Genomic DNA, 26,002 nt, shown 5'->3' with positions numbered 1-26,002 from the left:
TGGTTGTAAATGTGGGTACTGGGCAGATGGAAGTGGGCAGCACAGCTCATCTAGGTTGTTACTTTCCTTCTGAAATAGTTGAGGGACAAGCATCTCACATGGAACCTGGCTTGTGTGCCTTAGCTGCAGTCCAAGTGTAGCTATTTTAAGGGACCAAGAATAGGTAAGTAGTGTGGAATTACCCTGAGGCTCCTAAGGAAGTAGCCTGGGTGCAGCTTAGCCTCACTTCAGAAGCAAACAGACCCTTCAGGTCTTATCCTAACAACTGTGAGTCTCAGAAGTATCAATAAAAGGCTGAAGATCTTGGGTGCTGTCCTGCTTCTCCACACAAACAAAATGCCCAATGCTCCAGGTCCTGCATCCTGGTCAGGCCAATCCCAGGCACAGATCCAGGCTGGGTGCAGAGTGGATTGAGAGTAGCTCTGAAGAAAGAGACCTGGTTGATAAGAATCTCCCCATGAGCCAGCAGTGCCCTCATGCAGCCCAGAAGGCAAATCATGTTGTGGGTTGCATCGAGTGGAGTGTGGCCAGCAGAGCCAGAGAGGGGATTCTGTCTCATTGGTCTTGTGAGACACACACACACCCTTCTTTGAATACAGTGTCCAGTTCTGCTGTCCCCATCATAAGGAGGACACAGAGCTGTTGGAGCAAGAACTGCTCCAGCATGCTCCCACCATCACCCAGCCTTCCTGTGGGCTTTTCCAGCATAGTATCATAGTATCATTCAGGGTTGGAAGGGACCACAAGGATCATCTAGTTCCAACCCCCCTGCCATGGACAGGGACATCCCACACTACATCAGCCTGGCCAGAGCCTTGTCCAGCCTGGGCTTAAACACCTCCAGGGATGGGGCCTCGACCACCTCCCTGGACAACCCATTCCAGGGTTTCACCACTCTCATGGTGAAGAACCTCCTCCTCACATCTAGCCTGAATCTCCCCACCTCCAGCTTCATTCCATTCCCCCTAGTCCTATCACTACCTGAGATCCTGAGAAGTCCCTCCCCAGCCTTCCTGTAGGCCCCCTTCAGATACTGGAAGGCCACAATTATTTCACACCAGTTGCATTTGCTGCCATTAATGCAGCAAATCTCTGGGGGAAGAGAAAGAGTAGTTGCTGATGAAACAGCTCTTCTGCAGTGGTTTAATACTCATGTGTATGTACATGTAAACCACTGCACAACATATCTTGTCAGCAGTTACTCTTTTGCATATACATATGATGTATATCTGGCAGTCAGAGGGGGTTTTCCACCACTTTGCTAACATCTCTAACACTGGGAGCTCTGACCCTCTTTCAAGTTGAAGCTATCAAGATTGTGGCCAATGCTCCCAGCTAATCTCAGCTCAAAAAACCAGAACCCAGTGTAAGAAAGCAGCAGTGTGTTTTTGTTCTTTCTTGACTTCAAAAGAAGTCAGCACAGGGCTTTCTGTTGAGATAAGGTGATTAATATCTGTATTTTCTTGATAGCAGCAGTCAGGTCACTTCCATGTCACTGCAGCACTTACTAATTGCTCTTTGCCTTATCACTCTGTGAAGCCATGCAGTCTGGTGGAGGAGAATGTAGAGCTAGAAGTTTATACAGCTATCAAAGCCTGCTAGGCAGGAAGGCACCAACTGAAACTGGCTTGCCATCAGAACTGAAAATGAGGTGCAGGAAGGGACCCTTTAGTTTAATGTCTTTGGAACAGGTTGGGCACAGGAGTAAAGCAAAGCTTCTCTTCTTTCCTTGCCTCCTCCTTCTTCTGGCACTTGTCAGTGCCTGCTGCAGCTGGTCCTTACAGCTGAACAGAGAAGAGTGTCCATGATATTCCATGTTGGAAGCATTGAAGAGTTTGTTGGCAGTGTGGACTGTTTTGGTTGGAAGCTTGACTCTTGAGCAGAGGGTGCTGAGGAGGAGGAGGAGGGAGGTGTATCTTATGCTGGCATTAGGTGATGGCACTAATTCCTGGGGGAGTTGTATCACCTCTGTCATCTCCTAGTGGAAGGTGAGAACACTGCTTACTGTAGTATGAGTTTTGTGATGTGGTTTGAGGTTCAGATTTAGGTGACAGGAGGCATTTGACAGTGTGAGAGGAGCTGTTGCTCCTTGTTCTGACTTCAGTACATTGACATAGAGGTCATGAGGCTTAGGGAGGAGTTGATGCTCACAGACACATGAGCTCTGTTGGCACAGAGTGTTGACACAGTTGCTCTGCTGGCAGGTGTGGATCAACAGGACAGGTTTGCCATGCTGCAGTGGCTTGTAAGTTGGTAGACTCTTGAATGTTGTTATGTAAAAACTGATCTGTGGAGTTGGTGTGGCACACTCAAGGGAAGGGTTTTCAGCATTTCTTCCTCAGGCAGGATTGGTTACACTGGCAGGACTTCAGAGACTTACCTGGTGTTTACTAATCAACAGTTACCAGACCCATCTTGATGCAGAAAGTGGCTGCAGGAGGCGTAGGTTGTAGCCCTGGGAGAAGTCCTAGCAAGAAGTTAGCTTTCTCCCTGGGACAGCAGCCAGCACAGGACCTCCATCTGCTTGCTTTTACCTGCCCCACTCCCACCTCACCCCCTCCATGTGGTCTCATTCCATCTGCTTCAAACCCTCCTTTGTGATGCAAAGATAAATCTTAATTTCTTCATTCTTTGAACTTGCTTCCCTCAAGCTTTGTCAGGGCCCAGAAGAATGTTGCCCACAGCTTTTTGTGCAAGTTGTGAAGGGGTCATGCCTCTGTTAGCCTGAGATCCATCTCTGAAGAGCCAACGTGACTCAGTTGTGAGGTTTTGCTCTTTTCTTGTTGTTCAGGCAGTGCTGTACACCTGCTCTTCAGAGACAGGCAAAAGGGTAGAGAGAGTCTTGAACTATCATGATGAGCATAAATCCTCTTGACCTTAGTGTTTTGTCTCTTGGCAGAAGCTGCCTTTCTTCTTGCTCCTTACCTGGAAATGACATTTTTCATGTGTAAGACTCTTGACAGAGAGGCTGTGATGCCAGGGTTGGGGCCACTTCAGATTTTCATTTCCCCTATTTGCTTTTATCAGTCATGGCTTCTGAGAGCTGCTGCAGTTCCAGTCCTCTTGCCATGAGTGGGAAAGCTGAGGTGTCTATTTTAATTCTCTTCTCTGTCATAGCAGCAGAGCTAAGGGGAGAGCAGTGAGGTGTTAGGAGATGTGATTTGGCTGCTGCTGTGAGACAGTTGTGCCTGGAAGAGGCTTCTCTTGTGCCAGATCTGTTCTCTTGGTAGGTAAGGCTGTGAGGAGTGTGTTCCCCAAGGCTGCAGTTGTGGAAATGCAGGTGTCCATCAGCCATGCTGACCTCTGTGCTGTCACAGCTGGAGCACTCCCAGCACTTGAGCTGGCCAGAGCAGTGCTTGTCATATATCATGATGTAGAACAGAATAGAATTAGCCAGGCTGGAAAAGACCTTAGAGATCATCAAATCCAACCTATCACCCAAGACCATCAATTAAACCATGGCACCAAGCACCCCATCCAGTCTCTTCCTAAATACCTCCAGTGATGGTGACTCCACCACCTCCCTGGGCAGCACATTTCAATGGCCAATCTCTCAATGAAGAACTTCTAACATCCAGCCTGAACTTCCCCTGGTGCAGCTTGAGACTGTGTCCTCTTGTCCTGGTGCTGGTTGCCTGGGAGGAGCCCACCTGGCTACAACCTCCCTTCAGGTAGTTGTAGACAGCAATAAGGTCTCCCCTGAGCCTTCTCTTCTCCAGGCTAAGCAACCCCAGCTCCCTCAGCCTCTCCTCACAGGGCTGTGCTCCAAACCCCTCCCCAGCTTTGTTGCCCTTCTCTGGACACCTTCCAGCAACTCATCATCTTTCCTAAACTGAGGGGCCCAGAACTGGACACAGGACTCAAGGTGTGGCCTAAGCAGTGCTGAGCACAGGGCAGAATGACCTCCCTGCTCCTGCTGGCCACACTGTTCCTGACACAGGCCAGGATGCCAGTGGCCTTCTTAGGCACACTGCTGGCTCATATTCAGCCTATAATCAACCATTACCCCCAGGTCCCTTTCTGCCTGGCTGCTCTTGCAGCCACTCTGCCCCCAGCCTGTAGCACTGCCTGGGGTTGCTGTGGCCAATGTGTAGAACCCGGCACTCAGATGTGTCGACTCTGTTGTTCTGTGGGACTGCACAGCAAGAGGTGTCATTTGGGTGATGAGAAATAGTTATGACTAATTTCTCCAGCCATTTTTTATCCAGACTTTCCTCTTCCTTGACCCCAGTTCATCCTCATGCCTTTACCCCTTAATCACTCTTGAAGCTTGTTGTGGAATGGTGAGTGAAGGGCAGCACGCGGGGCGGGTGGCTGTGCTGGTGAACTAATTTACCCCCATTGCGCAGTAAAAACAAAGGACACTGATGCAGCTAATCCTTCTCTGTGCCAATTCCAACAGTGAGGATGGAGAGGGAAGCAGAGGAAGAAAGAATCCGGAAGCATAAAGCTGCAGCTGAGAAAATTTTCCAGGATGGGATTGCCAAAGCCAAGCTGGTGATGCGCAGGACCCCGGTCGGCACCGATCGGAACCACAACAGGTGGGGAAGGAAGTGACCCCTGAGCTGCCAGCTCTCCCCTCTGAGAGGAGCTTTGGCAGGTAGCAGCCCCCAAGAAATGATTGATGGAGAGGCTGGTGAAAGGACTCCCAGTGCATTGAAGTGTGGAGGTGACTAAGAGTAAAGGCCTTCACTGGTGGAATTGTTTCAAGTTGGAGAAGAGCTCTAAGATCACCAAGTCCAACCATCAACCCAACACTACCAAGGCCCTTAAACCATGCCCTAAAGTGCCATGTCCTCACATTTCTTGAACACCTCCAGGAACAGTGACACCACCACCTCCCTGGGCAGCCTGTGCCAATGCCTGACTGCTCTTGCAGGAGAGAAATTTCTCCTAATCTCCTGCCTGAGCCTCCCCTGGCACAACTTCAGGCCATTTCCTCTCGTTTGATTTACTGATACCAGGGAGAAGAGGCTGACCTCCACCTCACTCCAACCTCCTTTCAGGGAGCTGTAGAGAGCAGTAAGGTCTCCCCTCAGCCTCCTTTAATCCAGACTGAACAACCTCACTTTCCTCAGCTGCTCCCCAGACCTGTTCTCCAGACTCTTCACCAGTTTCATTGCCCTTCTCTGGTGCTCCAGCACCTCAGTTCCCTCCTTGGAGTGAGGGGCCCAAAACTGAGCCCAGTATTGAAGGTGTGCACCAGTGGATGACCAGTTTTTTGAGGCTGTCCTGTGGAGGTGAGATTTCCACTAGCCAGGAGAGCTTCAAGTGCTTGCCTCAGTGGTCAGGAACCTAATTACCACCATTTTGGTTTGGGTGGTTTTTCATGTTTGTTGCCCAGGAATGCTCTTGGAGAGGATTCTAATAAAAGCTTTTCATGTTTCTCAGCTGTGCTAACACAAAGATGTAAATGCATTCAGTTTTCATTGAGTGGAGCACTCAGATGCTCCTCTCTACACAAATGAAGGCTGTTGGGTGTAACTGGCCACAGGAGCAGACAGGTGGCTGTTAACCTCTTGTGTTTCTTACAGGTACTGGCTGTTTTCAGATGAGGTTCCTGGCTTGTTCATTGAGAAAGGTTGGGTCCATGACAGTATAGACTACAGGTTCACCCTTTCCCATCGGAAGAAAGAAGACTCTAAAAAGGACCACAGCCCAGGAGGTAAGATCAGCCTGCTTCTCCTGGGGTACTGCCTCTGCTGCTGTCTGTTGGACTGGATTCATCAGTGTCAGGGAGAGCTGTCTAGTCTGTGTGTTTTCTTGGGGATTCTCTGATTTAAGCCTTCTTTAAACTCTAGAAGCTTCTGCACAGGAGAGTCTGAACCTCCCTCCTGCTGCTGCAGGTCTTGGGACCACCTGCAATGTACCACATGAGGCATCCTGACCACAGGATACAGCAGTGTCAATTGTAGACTGATCCCCTCTGCTTTACTCTGAGCCTGCTGAGCTGCAGTGTGCCAGACTTTGTGGGCAAGCAGTTATTTGCTGCAGGGTGTGAGTGTCCATCACTGGTGCCAAGACTCCCAGACTCCCCTGTGAAACACCATAGAATCAGAATCAACAAGGTTGGAAAAGACCTCAAAGCTCATCAAGTCCAACCTGTCACCCAACACCTCATGACTACTAAACCATGGCACCAAGTGCCACGTCCAATCCCCTCTTGAACACCTCCAGGGATGGTGACTCCACCACTTCCCTGGGCAGCACATTCCAATGGCTAACAACTCTCTCTGGGAAGAATTCTCCTCACCTCCAGCCTAAACTTTTCCCTGGTGCAGTTTGAGACTATGTCCCCTTGTTCTGGTGCTGGTTGCCTGGGAGAAGAGACCAACCCCCACCTGGCTACAACCTCCCTTCAGGTAGTTGTAGAGAGCAATAAGGTCTCCCCCGAGCCTCCTCTTCTCCAGGCCAAACAACCCCAGCTCCCTCAGCCTCTCCTTGTAGGCCTGTGCTCAAGGCCTCTCCCCAGCCTCATTGCCCTTCTCTGGACACCTTCAAGAGTCTCAATGTCCTTCTTAAATTGAGGGGCCCAGAAGTGGATGCAGTACTCAAGGTGTGGCCTAAGCAGTGCTGAGTGCAGGGGCAGAATAACTTCCCTGCTCCTGCTGGCCATGCTATTCTCAATGCCGGCCCTGATGCCCTTGGCCTTCTTGGCCACCTGGGCACACTGCTGGCTCCTGTTCAGCCAGCTGTCAATCAGCACCCCCAGCATCAAGCAGAACAGTCTTGTAGATACCTGCAGGTTTGCTAATTGAGGCCAATGTGGCAAACAGCCCTCCTGAACCTGTCCTCTCAGCCTGCTGTTCACCTTGTGCTGAATGTGCAGTGAGGTGCAACGAGTGGCTGAGGTTCTTGGGCTTCCTCTGTAATTTTGTCTGGCTGACTTGGAGCCTGGCTGGTGAAGTCTTGCAGGTAGAATTTGGATGTGCACAAAACAGGCTGTGGTGAGGGATATGTGTAAATTCTATGTGGAAATAGATCTTGGTAGAGAAGAACATGATAGAATCTGCCTCCAGTTGCAGTTTTAGTCCTCATCCTCTTGCTCTTTAAACATCATAGGCTGACATTGAGTCCACCTGGAGCAGCACTGCATGTGAGAGGCTGTGTTGAGTGAAATCAGAGAGCCTGGTGGTATTCTGTCTCAGCCAATGGACAAAGTAGACATCTGTAGGAGAATGGAACAGGGCAAACCCACAGTGAGATGCTCCACCCAGCATCTAACTTCCCAAGCACCTGCATCTCGGTGCCGTGTGGAGCTGGAGGGGGCAGCACCCACTTCTTATGTGAGCTTTTGCACTTAGTTCCCAGCCCTGGTGCTGTACACCCCCTTGCTTCCAGCTGCATTGTCTCAACTGCTGCCTGTGTATTTACCCAGGTAGGGAGCCAGGATTCAGCACATTCCTTCTGAAAACTCAACAAGCAAAGATTTCAATAAGCAAAGGTTTAAATTCACGCTGGGCTGCCAGAGTGCCCAGAAACACAAATACATCCTATTTATAACTCATTCAGTTCTAAAAGCACTTTGGCCAGTACACAGCTAAAAAGTAAAACCAGTTTTGTGCAGTTTAAACAGTAGGAATGCTTCTCTTAGTGGTGGCTTTGTGCTTGGTGATGCTGTGAGAATAGAATAGAATAGACCAGGTTGGAAGAGACCTTCAAGATCATTGCATCCAACCTATCATCCAACACCACCTAATCAACTAACCCATGGCACCAAGCACCCTGTCAAGTCTCCTCCTGAACACCTCCAGTGATGGTGACTCCACCACCTCCTCAGGCAGCCCATTCCAATAGGCAATCACTCTCTCTGTGTAAAACTTCGACCTCCAGCCTAAACCTCCCCTGGCGCAGCCTGAGACTGTGTCCTCTTGTTCTGGTGCTGGCTGCCTGGGAGAAGAGACCAACCTCTGCCTGTCTACAACCCTCCTTCAGGTAGTTGTAGACAGCAATAAGGTCACCCCTGAGTCTCCTCTTCTCCAGGCTAAGCAGCCCCAGCTCCCTCAGCCTCTCCTCACAGGGCTGTGTTCCAAACCCCTCACCAACTTTGTTGCCCTTCTCTGGACATGCTTGAGCAAGTCAACCTCTTGCCTAAACTGAGGGGCCCAGAACTGGACACAGGACTCAAGGTGTGGCCTAACCAGTGCAGTGTACAGGGGCAGAATGACCTCCCTGCTCCTGCTGGCCACACTGTTCCTGATGCAGGCCAGGATGCCATTGGCCCTTCTGGCTGCCTGGGCACACTGCAGGCTCATGTTCAGCCTACCATCGACCAGCACCCCCAGGTCCCTCTCTGCCTGGCTGAGGTCCTGAGAAATCCGTTCCCGTGGGTATCTATAGATGCACACACCCTGAGCTCTAGCATCTGGTGCTGGAGGAGTTTACTCTGACAAATGCATTGCTGGTCTCAGTGCTGATGATAAACCCTGACCTGGAGATAGGTCAGTGCTGGCCAATCAGAGCTGCTTCACTGAGGAGGGAGGTGGATGAGAACACAGCTGAGTTTGTGCTTTTCTTTTCCAGACAAGCGCCGGAGCGCAGCTGCCGACGGCCGAGCGAGCAAGCATCAGCGGTCTGTGCACCCTGCAGACCTGTCTGCAGAGACCACTGTCCCCAAGCAGGGACAGAACTTATGGTAACACACACTTCTATAGCTGCCAACGTGCTCAAAGGGTATAAGTCAGGGAAAGCAGAGAGATTTCCTCTGAGTGACCCTGCTCTGTACCTATTACAGCATCAGTGGTCTGTGCGCGCTGCAGACCTTCCATCATAGTTTCATTCAGGGTTGGAAGGGACCACAAGGATCATCTAGTTCCAACCCCCCTGCCATGGGCAGGGACACCCCACACTAGATCAGGCTGGCCAGAGCCTCAGCCAGCCTGGGCTTAAACACCTCCAGGGACGGGGCCTCGACCACCTCCCTGGACAACCCATTCCAGGGCTTCACCACTCTCATGGTGAAGAACTTCCTCCTCACCTCCAGCCTGAATCTCCCCACCTCCAGCTTCATTCCATTCCCCCTAGTCCTATCACTTCCTGAGATCCTGAGAAGTCCCTCCCCAGCCTTCCTGTAGGCCCTCTTCAGATACTGGAAGGCCACAATGAGGTCACCTTGGAGCCTTCTCTTCTCCAGACTGAACAGCCCCAACTCCTTCAGTCTGCCCTCATAGGAGAGGTGCTCCAGCCCTCTGATCATCCTTGTGGCCCTTCTCTGGACACGTTCCAGCACCTCCACATCCCTCTTGTAACAGGGGCTCCAGAACTGGACACAGTACTCCAGGTGGGGTCTCACCAGAGCTGAGCAGAGGGGGAGGATCACCTCCCTCCACCTGCTGGCCACACTGATCCTGATGCAGCCCAGGATCTGATTGGCTTTCTGGGCTGCAAGTGCACACTGAGAGCTCCTGGTGAGCTTTTTGTCCACCAGCACCCCCAAGTCTCTCTCCTCAGGGCTGCTTTCCAGCCAGTCCCTGCCCAGCCTGTATTTGTGCCTGGGATTGCCTCGACCCAGCTGCAGGACCCTGCACTTGCTCTTATTGAACCTCATGAGGTTTGCTTGTGCCCACCTCTCCAGCCTGTCAAGGTCCCTCTGGATGGCCTCCCTTCCCTCCAGCCTGTCTGCTGCACCACACAGCTTGGTGTCATCAGCAAACTGGCTGAGGGTGCACTCAGTGCCACTGTCCATGTCACCCACAAAGATGTTGAACAAGACAGGTCCCAGGACTGATCCCTGAGGGACTCTGCTTGTCACTGGCCTCCACTGGCACATGGAGCCAGTGGGGGACAGAACTTACGGTAATACACTTGTATAGCTGCCAAGTGCTCAAAGGGCAGAGGTCAGGGAAAGCAGAGAGATTTCCTCTGATTGCCCCTGCTCTGTACCTGTTAGTCTTTCAGTACTTAGCAGTTGGATTAGTTGAGCAGCTCTCTGTAACTGATACAATTAGTAGCAGTGAATGGCTAAAGGGGGAGCCAGTCCATGAGCCATAATCAACCTAATCAATCAGACTTAAAGCCAGTATGAATCAAGCTGGCAAAATGCTCCCTTGCTGCACTGCCTTTTCAGTGCTTTATATTCAGAGGACTTGTTGGTTTCAGAGAATTGCTGTGTGCTTTTTTTCAGTAGTGGTAAGCATTACTTGAAAAAAAGGGGGGAGGGGAGCAGTGCCTTAGTTAAATGCATCTAGGTTTTCTTTCATGGTTCATCTCAGACCTGAATGGGGATTTACACCTCCAGGGATGGGGACTCCACCACTTCCCTGGGCAGCACATTCCAATGGCTAACAACTCTCTCTGGGAAGAACTTTCTCCTCACCTCCAGCCTAAACCTCCCCTGGCACAGTTTGAGACTGTGTCCTCTTGTTCTGGTGCACATGGGGTCCCTGAGCAGTTGAAATGAAAGTCTTCACTGAGATCTTTGGAGAGAGGCCTATATCTTATGTGGTGGTGTACTGCATGAGACATAGAATCATAGAGTCAATGAGGTTGGAAGAAACCTCAAAGATCATCAAGTCCAACCTGTCACCCAACCCCTCATGACTACTAAACCATGGCTCCAAGTGCCACGTCCAGTCCTCTCTTGAACACCGCCAGGGATGGGGACTCCACCACCTTCCTGGGCAGCACATTCCAACAGTTAACAACTCTCTTTGGGAAGAACTTTCTCCTCACCTCCAGCCTAAACTTCCCCTGGCACAGCTTGAGACTGCGTCCTCTTGTTCTGGTGCTGGTTGCCTGGGAAAAGAGACCAACCCCCTCCTGGCTGCAACCTCCCTTCAGGTAGTTGTAGACAGCAATAAGGTCTGCCCTGAGCCTCCTCTTCTCCAGGCTAAGCAACCCCAGCTCCCTCAGCCTCTCCTCGTAGGGCATGCAGCGCTGTCCCCCAGCTCCTTGTCAGTGTCTTCTTCCTAGGCTTCACAGCAGTGTGGTGGTGTCCATTTGCTCTCCTATAGCACCATGCCACGGAATTTTTTGGTAGCTACTGATAATTGTAGCCTAGCCCAGGTGTTCTTCTATGCTGACAGCCTGTTAGCCCTTTAATGCTTCTCAGTGCCAAGCAGTAGCCACCAACCTGTGTCCTAAGCCAGTCAAATCCAAGCACTCTCCCTCTGAGTGGGAGTTGCTCCAGTAATTGGCCCTGCCAGTGTCTTTTATCTTAAAACCTCCTGTGTTGACTGTTGCCCTGTGTGCTGAGGAGTGATCAGCAGTGTCCTCATGCCAGAAAATCCTGGCTACAGCTTCACCTCCTAAACTGGCTGTGAAGGGCTTGGCATTTTTGAGATAACTCTGAGAAGCAACTATCACAAAGTGCTTGCTCCTGCAGCTCCCCTATCAGCAGTGGCTTCCCCCCAGGGTTTTTGCACTGCTGACACACAGAGTGGGCTACTTGGCCTTTGATAAATAGCCCCAGTTGTGAGCTTAGCTCCAAAGTAGATTGTCCCTGCTGCAAGTCAGAGTGACTTTACTAAAGATGTTCCTGCTTCCCACCAGGAGCTGTCAGAGAGACTGGAATTTGTGGATATCAATTCATCTAAACCATCAGCATTGAGTGCTGACTCTTTGTATTGCTCTGCCCCTTCTCTTTCATTGCTGGCAGGGAACAGGAGACAGCAGAGTTTCCTCTGCATGCCTTCAGTCTGTCCAATACTGCTGTGACAAATCCCCACCCCTTTCTCAGTCTGTTCCCTTGCACATCTTGTCACAGGGCCAAGATCCAAGCAATTAGGGTTTTCCTAGGGAATGAGTGCTACACAGGAGCTCACAGAGGGCAGTATGATCCACAGGGAAGTCCCTCTTTGCTCTTTCTGACTGCCTCTTCTGATACTTCATTTAGCAAGCAGGGCAAGAAGTGTGCCAGTAGAAGGGCAAATTGTCTGAGGAAAACAGTAGCCTAAGTGAGTAGTGCATGTTGCTGGAGACTGAAGACAGCAGGGAGCCAGTAACAGAGAATCCCTGCAACTGCAGTTCCAGTCTGAAGTTGGAAAAGCACAGTGCTTGATATCACAGTGCTGAATTGCTCAGGCAGGCTGGCAGCTCTCAATGACAGGTTGAGAGAGAGCAGAGTGTTTACAAAGGTGGCAGAGCTTTGTAGACTATCTCATCCTGCAGCCCAGGGGAAGAGAATAGAATTAATCAGGTTGGACAAGACCTTTGAGATCACAGAGTCCAACCTATCACCCAACACCATCTAGTCAGCTAAACCATGGCACCAAGCAGCCCATCCAGGTTCTCCCTAAACACCTCCAGGGATGGTGACTCCACCACTTCCCTGGGCAGCACATCCCAATGGCCAATCTCTCTTTCTGTGAAGAACTTCTCCCTAACATCCATCCTAAACCTCCCCTGGTGCAGCTTGAGACTGTGTCCCCTTGTTCTGGTGCTGGTTGCCTGGGAGAAGAGACCAACCCCCACCTGGCTACAACCTCCCTTCAGGTAGTTGTAGAGGGCAATGAGGTCACCCCTGAGCCTCCTCCAGGCTAAACAACCCCAGCTCCCTCAGCCTCTCCTCACAGGGCTGTGCTCAAGGCCTCTCCCCAGCCTTGTTGCCCTTCTCTGGACACCTTCAAGTGTCTCAATGTCCTTCTTAAACTGAGAGGCTCCGAACTGGACACAGGACTCAAGGTGTGGCCTAACCAATGCAGAGTACAGGGGCACAATGACTTCCCTGCTCCTGCTGGCCACACTCTTCTTGATGCATGCTAGGATGCCATTGGCCCTCTTGGCCACCTGGGCACACTGCTGGCTCATGTTTAGGTGGCTGTCAATCAGCACCCCTAGGTCCCTCTCTGTCTGGGAGCACTCCAGCCACTCTGACCCCAGCTAAGGAATATGATAGAAATCACAGAACTCCTTTCATTTGTGTGTTCAGTCCTGCTAGAGGAGAATGGAGAAATCTGAAAGAAGGATGATTTTCCTTTTGCTATGGAGGGGGAGGGGAAGGGATTAGGAAAATAAACTGAGCAAATGGCAGTTTTGAAATAGAGAGGAGAGCAATGCTTCAGATCATGCAGCCCAGGGGGGCAGCTCCCTGCTGCCAGCTGCTGTGGATCTTCAAATCTGTACTCCTTCTAAGCCCCAGTTGGACAAACTGCTGAAAGAGGAGTTCAGGGAGGAGTGTTAAGCACAAAGGTTCTTTTCCTGGCACACAAGGAAGTCCTCAGATGCTCAGATGTGTAGGGGCAGGTTGAAGAAATGTCACTGCATGCCTGCTCTGCCCTTTAGGCACTCAGAAATAAGAGCCTGAGCTGGGTGGGATTTATGGTTTGGGTTTTATTGGCCTGGCTCTTAACACCATGGTGTCTTTGATTTCTGTCCTTTTTGGTCCCTGCTAGGGGAAGGCTGCTGACAATCACAGCCCTGGCTGATGGCTGGGGTTTCTTTTGCTAAGAATATCACATCTGTGTGCATTGTTCTGCCTAGCAGGTTGGTGGTGTCAGGGTAAAGCAATGCAAATGGAAGATCTGAGCCAGGTGCCTTCATGCCCTTAAAGTGAGCAGGGGACACAGTGGCAGCTTTTCAAAGAGAATGTCACCACTTCTGAGTTAGCATTCTTCTGTGCTGCCTGCATGACTCTCTGCTAAGTGACAGGGCCACCTAAAGCCATTTCTGCAGATAAGCAGTAAGCTCCCTCAGCTGAAAGACTTGGCTTTAAAGCTCTAGAATTGCAAAGAGCCTGTTTGCTAAGTACCTATCTGACAGCTGTCAGCAGGGCCAGGTAAGCTTCACACAAAAGGCAAGTGACAGCCTAAGAGCTGTTATTTCAGGGGAGAGCCAGTAACTGGAGCTTCCCTCTGAGGAAATCCTTGTTCCTATTACTGTAGTTTCCTCTGTTCCTATTGCTATTGATCTCTCCAATTTCAAGGACTCCCATGAGCAGAGCTGGTTATGGAAGAGCCTCCTCTTTGGCTGCTTTTTGCACATTGTCCTTGAACACCCTGTAAAGCCCTGAGACCACACTGAAGTCCTTGGCTGTCTGCAGCCCTTGCTGTTTGGATACAAGGACTTGTTCAGCTATAATTCATGTTAGCCTGTGGTGCATAGGAGGCTTCATTTCTTTGTGTTCTGCTTTAGCTCCTGCCATCAGTCTCTCTTTCCTAGTAGTACATCCCCCATGGGATGCCTAACAGTGCATCTTCAGCTTTACCCTTTTGTACTCCAGAGTGATGAGACTTTGAAAGGAACATCAAATTAACTCCATAAATGGTCATATTTCACAGTCCTGCCCCCTTTTCTCCTGGAGGATGGGAGCTGTTAGGACATTGATAAAGGGAGAAGCAGATTCCATAGTTCTGCCAAGAGCTACAGAAACTATCTCATGGAAGTGCTCTCTGCTTTCAGTACTTTGTCCCCAGACAGAAGAGGACCCAGTGTTCTGTCCTGAAAGTGCAGGGGCTGAATCATTGTTCTCATTCAGAGTCATAAACATTTGGTTGCTTCTGTCTTCTCCAGACAGATGCACCAGTCCCATTCCTATCTCTGTGCACCACTTGCCCTGGTGTTGATGCCTATTAAAGAGCTGCCTGTTAAAAGCTTCTGGCCACATGTTCCCTGCAGAAGCCTTTTGTTCATCACCATAGTGCTTTGTGAGCTGGGGACACACTGGTCCTTCCTGCAAGAGCCACAGCTTACTCCCAGTCTCTGAGTGTGTCAGTGTGCAGGAGACTTCTTGCTGATCCTGGTGAGGAAGCAGTTGACTTTGGGCAAGGGTGGCATCTCTGCAGAGTAACTCCCCTTGTTCTTCATCTATCAGGAACACACCATGCTCTGGCGAGGCCCCTCAGCAGGCAGTTTGAGTTAACCATGAGTGGGTGCTGGCAGACTCCATTCTCAAGCCTATATTCTACAGATAGAGTTCTCCTGTTTCCACCAACCCTCCAGAGCAGGTACTGATCCTGGCCTCCTAGTTGTTGTCCTTTCCATTTCTTTGTTCCCTGGTCTGCAGTCCAGGTTGTAGACCTTTCTCTGTCCCTTGCAGCCTGTAGTCTGAGAACAGATAGAAATATTCAGCCTGAGTGAGTCCTGAGAGCTCCTTTTAACTTGATGCTTGTGACATTTGTCCCTTCTGGTTTGATTGCTGGCCAGTCTGCTGGCTTGTCCAGACAGACATATAAGAGAATCTAGCCTGTTCTTTAGGGATGCAGGAAGCCCTTACCCCAGTCAGGATTTCCCTCTTTCAGTTCAGTTTGAAGACTTCATCTGGATTTGACTCTCTCAAAGGTATCCTTCCCATCACTGCTCTTCCACACATGTATTAGTCTGTGCCAGGCCATGTGAAGGGCACCAATTGCCTTCCCCTTCTTCTTATCAAGCTCCACAAGTGCCAGCCCTGTCTTATCATGTCCAGCCTCAGGCTGGCTGAGCCCTGGTTGGAGGTGCAGGTGGGAGAGAGTGTATGGAGCCAGCCTGAGAACCAGGAGCTGTGGCTGGACAGAGCAGCAGGGTGTCACCAGACTAACACAGGTACCTCTTTGGTATGTTTCTGTTGTGCACATTGGAGTTCAAGCTGATGCAGAACACTTCTCTGTCCCAAAAAATCCCAGCTCTTGCTCTCAGGGTGAGTTGGGAAGACTCAAATACCTCTTGCAGGTGTTCTCCTTTCCCTGTCCCATTTTCTGTTCAGCAGGGTCAAACTTGTGCCAGGGCTTAACTTTAGCTCTCTTTGAAGGGTGGTATCTGCTTTTTGTGCTGGCCAAGTGCTGTCTTTCCTAAACCACAGAGCACTGGACTATCCCAGCAGCATGTGCTGATTCTTTCCAGTGCCTTTCATTTGTGCAGTAAGACAAAACTGCAGGGAATTCCCTCTTGGGTTTGTAGCCATGGGGGAAAGCTGAGAAAGCTCAGATGTGGTCTTCTTGGATGTTTTTCTGGATTCTATGGTGCATCCCCAGCAGTGACTGGTGGTGTTTCATCATGACTTAAGCAACCTTCTCAGCATGCCTGAGCAATAGTCCTCTGCAGGGCAACTGGTTTGAATCCTGGTTTATGCCATTCCCCTGTTCAGTATGATTCTCCATACTGAAATATGGCTTAGGAGGACCAGGATTTGCCCCAAGGATAGCAAATACTCAATAATCATTTCTCTTCATTTAGCAGAAGTCTATTCCCTCACTTCCTTCTTCTAAGGAGCAATCCTTTTGTAGAAGATACATAATTGTGGCCTTCCAGTATCTGAAGGAGGCTACAAGAAGGCTGGGGAGGAACTTCTCAGGATCTCAGGTAGTGATAGGACTAGGGGGAATGGAATGAAGCTGGAGGTGGGGAGATTCAGGCTGGATGTGAGGAGGAAGTTCTTCACTGTGAGAGTGGTGAAGCCCTGGAATGGGTTGTCCAGGGAGGTGGTTGAGGCCCCATCCCTGGAGGTGTTTAAGCCCAGGCTGGATGAGGCTCTGGCCAGGCTGATGTAGTGTGGGGTGTCCCTGCCCATGGCAGGGGGGTTGGAACTAGCTGATCCTTGTGGTCCCTTCCAACCCTGACTGATACTATGATAATCAGTGTTACCTTCCCTTAGTGAGCTCTGAAGCTCTGATTGAATCCCCACACCCACCAGGTGAGGAGGCTCCATGGCATCCTGGAGTAGAGTTAGGGAAAAGAGGAGGAAAAGAGCAGAGTTTCAGCCTGTCTGAAAGCTACAACCCAGCATTGAAACTCAATTGTACTTTGAAACTGCAGAGATAACTGTGGAGAACTCTGCAATGATTTTCCACATTAGATCTCTAAGTCACCATTTGCTGTCCTGAAGGACTTGGTGAGCAGAAAGGTTTAAAGCGGTTCCCACAGCCTGCATTGGAGCTTCCAAGCTAAAGCAAGCTGCTTAGAAAGGAGGGCACAGGCTTCACAGTCACAAATACACATCAGCAGCAGGTGTGGTATGAGCCAGGGCATACCTCTTGGTCATAAAGGGACTTGATGGGTTAAAGAAAAGTGGAAGGCTCTGCAGGAGGAGTGATGGAGTTGCCAGGCTATGCAGTGCACAGCCTCTTCATCTCTCCTGGTCCATCAAGAATGACATTCAGATTACTTCAACTGCCTGCAGCTTAGTGGATCTAGTCCCTGGGGTAGATGACTAAATCCAAATGCCAATGATTTAATGAACTTGGAAGGGGGAGGGGGGTCTATAAATCAGTTCAGTGTTTGTTTTAGTTTTATTTTCCTTTGCCCTGGAACTGGCCACACTTTGGGTCCTTGAAGCAGGGCCAGTCTGAATCACATTGCTCATGGCAGCACTTTTGGCTGTGTTTCACCTTGCTCCGTGGGGTTGGGAGATGACTTACTTGTCAGCCCTGCCCACTAATACTTGTCAGCTGGTTAGCAGAAGGACAGTAGCTGATGTTGGTGCATGTATCTTTCAGGTTTCTCTGTGACAGTCAGAAGGATTTGGATGAGCTGCTGGACTGCCTGCACCCACAAGGAGTGAGAGAGAGCGAGCTGAAGGAGCAGCTGGAGAAAAAGTGAGCCTGCTTTGTCCCTGCCTCTGTGTGCCTTCTCAGAGTCACTGTGTCCTTGTCACACCAAGCCTTGCCAGCCCTGGGCAGCCTTCTGCCCTGTGCTTTGGTCCTGCCCTGCTGAAGAGGGGAGGATATTGAGGGTGTGAAACAGCTGCTTTGCTGGGCAGTAAGTGGAGGGGGCCAAGCTCTTCTCAGTGGTGCACATTAATAAGACATTAGACAACAGGTTCAAGCTTGGACATAGAAGATTTCACCTCAACATGAGGAGAAACTTCTTTACAGTGAGGGTGACAGAGCACTGGAACAGGCTGCCCAGAGAGGTTGTGGAGGCTCCTTTTCTGGAGACTTGCAAAACCCATCTGGATGCATTCCTGTGCAGACTACTCACAGTGATCCTCCTTTGGCAGGGGGGTTGGACTTGACCATCTCTGGAGGTCCCTTACAACCTCTAATGTACTGTGATACTGTAACTGCAAGTTCTTGATCAGTAATGCTCTAAAGTGTGAAGAGGATCTGTCTCAATTTGAGCTGCTCCTTGCAACTGGAAACCAAAGCAGTGCTGTTCCCCTCCAAGCCTCAGCTGCCACCTGCTTTTTCAAGCAGCTTTCACAGGAGGTTCTGCACTGGTGAAGCATGCAGATCCTGATGGGCACCACTGTCTCCCCAGTGCCTGCAGAGCTCTCAGGGCAGTGGCCTGTGTGTATTCAAAGGGTGGTTTTGATTTTGCAGGTATCAGGACATCACTCACTCTATCCATTTGGCACGGAAGCAGAACTTGGGCCTGAAATCCTGTGACGGCAACCAGGAGCTGCTGAACTACCTCCAGAGTGACCTAATCGAGGTCGCAACCCGGCTGCAAAAGGGAGGCCTGGGTTATATTGATGTGACACCAGAGTATGAAGCAAGAGTGAGTGAAAAGACAAAATAGTACTGAGCATGACAAGCACCAGCTGATCCTTTCTGTAGGAGGTCTTGAGTTCTGCTTAGAGAAGAGGATCAGACAGTGTGGGGTTTTCTTCCCACGTGCCTTCTCTTTCTAAACTAGTCAAGGGTTGCATGGCTGCTGGATTGAGGTCATTGTGGTGTAGCTGGGTCATAATGTTGGAGCTGGGTGTCCTGCACAGCTGTTAAATTGCCCCACCTCTTGCATCTGGTGGTGGACTTCTTGATGGATGGTGAGCAGAACATGCTGTAGCTCCTTTCCAGCTCCTGTGTCAGAGCCAGTCTCTCTTGTTGAGGCAGCACATTTACAGTTTTGCAGTTGTTTTGGCTTTTTCAGAGGTTCAGACCATTTTAGGCTTGGGGTAATGCTTGTGGCCCAGTTCCAGGACCTAAAGGATGTTCATGGGTATGTCAGCACAAGGAAGTTACTGTGCAGTGAATGAAAGCATGAATTCTTGGTTCTCTAGCTCATTCAGCCTAACTCACATGAGCTTTACCAGTGCACTGAGTGTCTTGAGGACAGGATAAATGTGCCTGATGTGGGTGAAGTGCACACTCCTGTGACTAGTCTGTGCTCCTCCTCAAAGATGATGTTGTCTGTCTTTGGAATGGTTAGAGCTATGTTTAAGGTGCATCCTGGGCCACTGCAGAGACTTCCTTGTGTAGATAAAGCCCTAAGTGTTAAGAGGAGGGGGCAAAACCAACGTTGCTTAAGGAGTGAAAGAATGGCTTTGTGCTTGGTCATCATGGATTGGGGGCTTTTTGGGGTGGATTTTTTCAAGGCATGATGCTTTTTTTCTGAGCAGTGCTATGCATGATCATCAGCTATGTATGACCCCCAGCAGAAGCAGTCTGCTGAGTCCATAACCAAGTATGGTGGATATCAGCACTGTGTTAAGTATCACATGTATCCATTTGCAGGCCAGACCCACCTAAAGCAGCATGGGGGGGTGCCACCCAACTGTTCACATGCTGATCATCATATGCTCTCTCTGACAGGTGTACTCACTAGAGAGCCTGAAGGATTTTGGAGAGTGTGTGATTGCACTGCAAGCTGGTGTGGTTAAGAAGTTTCTGCAAGGTTTCATGGCCCCCAAGCAGAAGAGAAGGAAACACCAAGGAGAGGACTACATTGCCAAGGCTGAGGAGATAGATGAAGACAAGAAAATGGCAGAAGAAGCTAAGGTATTGCTCACTTGAGGGCTCTGGTTTGGTCTTGTGATAGACCTCTTTGAGCAGGGACAATGCATTTCATCAGGCACTAAATCCTGAGCAGCTTTTCCCCATTCCAAGGTTGGAGTGCAGTGGGCTTGTTGGTTGAGGCCAGGTGTTCCCTCTTTATCTTAAAAGAGCAAAGGTGGTGGGAAAATGAAAACCATACTGAGGAATTCCATTGCAGATTTCAGTGTTGCCAGTCTCAGCATAGCATCATGCAGGCCTTCCTCTGGAGCACTGGCTTCTGCCTTGTGCTCATGTCTCTGCAGTGCTTTCTTTACCTTACTCAAGAGCTTTCCAGACATTGGTGGTGGTGCAGGCAGCATTCAGCCTCCTTTTTTTTGTTAGGTTTTGAGGTTTGTTTAGCTTTTGGGTTGGGTTTTTTTTTTGCCTCAGTTTATCTGCAACAAACTTCTCTTTTATTTTGCTAAAGCAGAGAAGCTTTAGAAATGACCTTGAAAGAGCAGCCTGGATCTTAGATGTAGTTAGCCAGTGGAAAAAAGACAACCTGACTCTTAGGCTTTTAAAGACAAATCCCCTGCACAAGCCAAGAATGATGAAGTCTTTTAGAGCCAGAAGTGCCCTGAGAGTACATAGCAGGTAAAATAGAGCCTAACTGTACTGGAAAACCACACTTAATGTACTTACAGACTGTAGGAGTGAAATTGCAGTCCTGTGGTATGGTTATGTGTCATTTTCCCTGTGAGAAACAAGTTATGGCTTAATAGGCACCCGTTTGCTGACACAATTGTCTGCACCGAGGGTTCCTGCTGGCTCAGCTGCACAGACAGATCATGCTGCTGAGAGGCACAAGATTATGCAGACTTGGCTTACAGCAGTTCCTGAAAATCAGACTTGTGCCTCTGTGTTTGTGCAAAGGTTCCCATTTCCAGTGGCAGTAGCACTCTCCCAGAATAGGACAGGGAATCTGTGACCTCTTTGCAGAGTGACATTGGAGCGTAAGTGCCTCTGAAGAGCAGGGGTAGGTTAATCCCCCTGCTGCTTGCTGTCAGCAGTGTTTGCAAGGGGAAAGCCCAGGGGAGGGTCAGTCTGCACCTGCAGACAATACCTCAAAGAGCAGCTTCACAACTCAGCAATTACTGTTTCAGCTGTTCAGAGGGGATTTCTGTCATCGAGGCTATCGCAGACGAGGGCCTTTCTAGCTGGAGGCTTGTCCACCTTTCCCAAAGCAGGATTTGCTGCCACTCTGGAGCTGAAATGTGGCTGAGGGTTTGCCTTTTGGTGGTTTTGTGGCTTTTCTTTTGTTTTCCCTGCTACACTGCTCCTCTCCAGTCAGGAGGGTATCGAAGGAGCTCCTTTCAGCCTCCTGTTTTGCCTGGTTGGCAGCCCGAGCTCCCTCGACAGTGGCGCTGCTAAAACGTCCGTGGTCTCATGATGCTTGGGAAGCAAGGCTAAAAAATCTGCTAAATTCCACAGGCTTGGGGGGAGGAAAAATCTTCAGCAGAACTTGCCAACATCTTTTGCAGATTTATCTTGGCCCAGCAGTTCCCCCCAGTATGCTAACAGCAAAAGCCATGGAGCTGGTCGTTGGAAAATCAATTACGCAGTACGCGAAGCGCCTCAACGCCACTCTGCGAAGAAATAGCACAGAGCTGCCTCATCTGCCGCAGCAGGCTGCGCAGGTTGCCGTGTGCCTCGAGTGGCTCGGGCTCCAGGTCCCACCCTAGCCATGGCAGCAGGGATGTTGGCATTTTGGAGCAGTTTGTGTGTTTTTCCAAGCATCTCATACACGCTGGGCTTCCTCGGCTTCAGGCGGGGGAGAATGTGCAACGCTGCAAAAACCCGGGTTTTGTTTGGCTCCCAAACTGCTGTCAGTGGCAGAGTTGAGAGGGGTGGTTTTTCCCCCCCCCCCCCCCATCTGACACTTCAATGTTTTGTTTTTTCATTTTCCTGGGGTAGAAGAACGTTAACTCGAGTCCTATTATGTCCCTGTCATGTCTAGGCTGTCACCTCATTGTTGTAAAGCAAAGGATTAGCGTTGGGAGTGGAGCGTGCGGTGGCTCCGGATTACTTCTCTGCTCTGCTGCATTTCCGATTTGCCACAAACTTTGTTTCTAACCCTCCAGAGCCGGCTTGGGGCTTTCACATGTGGCCTGCTATGTGCAGACTCCAGCAGTTGCCTCGCTGCAAATCTCAGGTTTAATGCTGTGGTCCCCACTTGCAGCTACCTCTGGGATTTCGCACGCGCTGAGGTCATCCCGGCTCAGGAAAGCAGCTGCTCTCGTGTTTGGGGCTCCCAGTGCTTTGCCTGTCAAACCCAATTGTAGCTGATGTCACCTTTTGCCAGCTGAGCAGCTCAAGAGAACCAGGAGGACCAACCAAGCCTGCGGCAGGTCTTGCTGATGGTCTCGGTGTCCCGGCAGTACCCACTGGAGGGCAGCACAGCCTGCTCCAATCCGCCGCACTCAAGTGGCGCTGCCAGCTGTCTCCTAACTTTTCATCCCACCCACCCCCCACCTTTCTTTTTTTTTTACAGGGCTAGATTTCTGCCTTTTATTTTCTTAGTCTGCTGATTATTTGGGTTAGACTTTCAGAACAAGAATTTAGTGGAGTTCACGTAGGTTGTTTCAGCCTGGCCGTGAAATGCAAAAGGCCTCCACTGTTAGGAACAAACTGTCTGCTCCACTGAGGCTGGGGATGGATAAACCACAAACAGGGCTGCTGAGGCTCCCTGGAAGGAAAGAAACACAGAGTCCAGCTTTGCTCATGAAGGGCCCCAGCTCTAAAGGATAAGGGGGGGATAAAAACCCCCCACCTTCATGCTGTAGGGAGCTGCCTCTGTGTGCCTGGCTGTAAGTCGGCAGGTCTGTCTGCAGGTCGCCTCGGCCACGGAGAAGTGGAAGACGGCGATCCGCGAGGCCCAGACCTTCTCCCGCATGCACGTGCTGCTGGGGATGCTGGATGCCTGCATCAAGTGGGATATGTCTGCAGAGAATGCCAGGTGCAAAGTCTGTCGCAAGAAAGGTAGGAAGTCCTGCCCCACGCTGTCCCCACCTCCCCCCCTGCCCTGCTCAGGTGATGCAGCCTTCCAGGCTGTCCCTCTGGCTCTGCCCTGAGAATCATAGAATCAATAAAGTTGGAAAAGACCTCAGAGATCATCAAGTCCAAGCTGTCACCCAACACCTCATGGCTACTAAACCATGGCACCAAGTGCCATGTCCAATCCCCTCTTGAACAACTCCAGGGACAGTGACTCCACCACCTCCCTGGGCAGCACATTCCAATGGCCAACAACTCTCTGTGAAGAACTTTCTCCTCACCTCCAGCCTAAACTTCCCCTGGCACAGCTTGAGACTGTGTCCTCTTGTTCTGGTGCTGGTTGCCTGGGAGAAGAGACCAAACCCCTCCTGGCTACAACCTCCCTTCAGGTAGTTGTAGACAGCAATAAGGTCTGCCCTGAGCCTTCTCCAGGCTAAACAACCCCAGCTCCCTCAGCCTCTCCTTGTAGGGCTGTGCTTGAAGTCTCTCCCCAGCCTCGTTGCCCTTCTCTGGACATGTTCAAGAGTCTCAATGTCCTTCTTAAATTGAGGGGCCCAGAACTGAGTTTTGACCATCAGGGTTTACAGTCTGAAGTGTTGGTCTCACAGAAGTATTTGACCCTGATGCCAATAAACTCTTCTTATGAAACCAGTGCACAGTCTTGCAGAACATTGCAGAGCTGCTGTCCCCTGGATGATTAGGGTACTTGGACACAAGTCATCTACAAATCCTTCTGGGAATGCTTGTGCCACTCACTGTCCATTCCCTGGTTTAGTTTAGAGGTAGAATGGTCTTTGGGTCTTTCAGCCTTGTCAGTTCATCTCATCTTTTACTGAAGGAACGAGCAAGGAGAGGATGGGAAGGCTGTAGCCAAATGGGGGAGAGCAAAGTGGGATTTTTGAGGCTAAACTGGGAGTGGAACTGCTCAATGAGCTGGAAGCCTTACTAGCTGGGGAAGTAACCAAACCACAGAATGCTAGGGGCTGGAAGGGACCTCCAGGGATCATCAAGTCCAATAGGTGACAAGGGGCTGTCTTCTCTGTATGCACTATGGGATGAAAGACTTTAGAGTCTTGCAGGTGGAGGGGGAAGTAGTGGAAAGGGTGTCACCAAACTGCCAGTGTTTGTTCTGCCATAACCTCTCCTTTTGGATGGAAGCCTGGGAGAAAGAGCTTGGTAGAACATTCTGCCTCATCATGTGCTTGTTGTCTCACTTTCTATTTGCTGAGACACTAGTGGGAATGAGGGCAGGCAGACCTCTGAGAGAGTGCTGGGCCACTTTTGTTTACCAAGGCTGTGCCATCCACCCCTTGAAAGAAATTAAGGGCTGAACTGGTGCAAAAGCCTCCTTCACTGTGGAGCCTCAGGGATATTCCATACCAGTTCAATTCAAAACCTGCTGTTTAGAGGGGATCCTAGGATGTGAGGAGGGGAGGGGGTCTCACCTGAGACTTAAAAGATTAGTTTCACAGAATTTAAGAGCTGGGTTGTTAGAGAGTGAGATGTGCTGGCAAGCTCTCTGCACTTGCTTTTTTTCCCCCTCCTCTTCAGTAAATGAAATAGCTGGCTCAGGGCTGTCTCCCTCTTTCCCTGCACCACTGAGAAGCACAGAGGGACTAGTTCTGCTGCATACTGATTTCTTTTCTCTGTGGGCTTGCTACCTTAAGTAGAAAGAAGATGCTGTGCAGGTTGACCAGACTTAGGCTAAAATAAGACTGGCTGTGTTCATAGCTTCTTGCTAAGCCCTTGGGCATCCATGCAGCAAATTTCTCCTTCCCTGTGTTTGCCCTGAGATTTAGCATGGGTGGAACCTATTTGGCAGGCTTCTACCTTTTCCTCACATGAAATCTTTGCAGGGCACTGGACTCTGCATTGTTTTGCTTGTTTATTTTTAAACCTTGCTGGTTTCCACTGCAGTGGTGGAAGTTGGAGGACACAGTCTCAAGCTGCACCAGGGGAGGTTTAGGCTGGGTATTAGGAGGAAGTTCTTCACAGAAAGAGAGATTGGCCATTGGGATGTGCTGCCCAGGGAGGTGGTGGAGTCACCATCACTGGAGGTGTTTAGGAAGAGACTGGATGGGCTGCTTGGTGCCATGGTTTAGTTGATTAGATGGTGTTGGATGATAGGTTGGACTCGATCTCAAAGGTCTCTTCCAACCTGGTTTACTCTGTTCTGAGCGAGGAGGAAGGGTCCCTGCCGTCAGACAATGCTTTGCCATCTCTCTCTTGCTTTGTCCTGACCTCCAGCACTATAGCACCTTCTGCTTTTTGAGTTGAGCAGAGCTGTGGCACTGGTTACAAGTAAGTTGCTCCTGTCCTAGGTGAGGATGACAAGCTGATCCTGTGTGATGAGTGTAACAAAGCCTTCCACCTGTTCTGCCTGCGGCCGGCGCTCTACGAGATCCCGGAGGGCGAGTGGCAGTGCCCAGCGTGCCAGCCTTCCACTGCCAGGCGCAGCTCACGAGGCAGGTGAGTGACCCTCCCCTCCTTTGCACCACCACTGGTGCACAGCTCCTGCCATGCCTTTCCCAAGGCAACCAAACCAGTCTGAAACAAAAGGTTGGAGCTGGCCTGGTTAACTCGGTGCCGCTGGCCCAGCAGCAGAGCAATTATCTTGGGGCTGTTTCTTCAGCACCCCTGTGTGGTACTGACCCATGGCAGCTTCAGCAGTTTTAACCAACAACTTAATGTTTAGCAATGAAAGCACTCACAAAACATCCCCCCAAATGAGATACTCTAGGGGCTGTTGTTTCCTCTGAGCTGGCTTGCTTTTTCGTGGCAGTGTCATTGGTAGCACTGAAGCTCTCTCTGTAGACCACTGGGCTGAGCTTCTGTTGTGCTCTTGGCAGACCAGAGGTTACTTCAGGCTGCAGTTTAGCCACTGCTGTGCTGCTGAAAATCAGCCCACAAAACGCCACTCTGGTGGTTTTCTGGACCTACTAATCCTAACAAGGCAAGAGTGTTTAGGGCTACAGAGGGAATAAGATTTGAGGAGGAATTGCTCTGTGCAGCAGAAGTCAGTAGCTGCCTCCTGACAGTGAGGGGTTGAAGAGGGTTTTTTGACCTACAAGCTGAAAGTTAAATGTGTGTGAGATGTATTTTCCTGTTTCCTGCTGATTCAGACTCTGTGCTGCATCTACCCTCTTGTCAGTGAGGTGAGGCTATCAAATGGCACCTGAAGCATAAGCAGTCAATAGAATCCTCCCTTCCAGAGCAGCAGCACAATGAGAGGTGTACCAGCTTGTAACATGCAGGTGGTGTATGGCCTTAGAAGTATTACTTACTCCCTGGGCACCATTTAAGAGTTCATAAGGCTTGTACAAAAGTGACAGGGCTTGAGTGCAGCTGTTCTTGCCTGAGATCATAGTTCCTTTGATGTGCCAGTGTCACCTGCAAGCTGC

At 50.3% G+C, this 26,002-nt stretch overlaps 1 protein-coding gene across 1 annotated transcript in view; it reads left to right on the top strand.

The window, feature by feature from the left end:
- Positions 1-26,002, top strand: part of BAZ1B (bromodomain adjacent to zinc finger domain 1B) — a 55,921-nt gene that overhangs the window by 19,784 nt on the left and 10,135 nt on the right. Inside the window, exons 8-15 of the mRNA XM_068154491.1 lie at positions 4,403-4,541; positions 5,535-5,665; positions 8,524-8,635; positions 17,349-17,447; positions 18,174-18,351; positions 19,386-19,571; positions 22,439-22,586; positions 24,923-25,070. Of these exons, the coding sequence (XP_068010592.1) occupies positions 4,403-4,541; positions 5,535-5,665; positions 8,524-8,635; positions 17,349-17,447; positions 18,174-18,351; positions 19,386-19,571; positions 22,439-22,586; positions 24,923-25,070 (1,141 nt within the window). The remainder of the gene's footprint in view (positions 1-4,402; positions 4,542-5,534; positions 5,666-8,523; positions 8,636-17,348; positions 17,448-18,173; positions 18,352-19,385; positions 19,572-22,438; positions 22,587-24,922; positions 25,071-26,002) is intronic.

Source organism: Melanerpes formicivorus, unplaced genomic scaffold (assembly GCF_026170545.1).
Source record: "Melanerpes formicivorus ecotype bairdi unplaced genomic scaffold, bMelFor1.0.p_v2 SCAF_29, whole genome shotgun sequence".
Classification (NCBI taxonomy): domain Eukaryota; kingdom Metazoa; phylum Chordata; class Aves; order Piciformes; family Picidae; genus Melanerpes; species Melanerpes formicivorus.
This window is presented reverse-complemented; position numbering and strand designations above follow the sequence as displayed.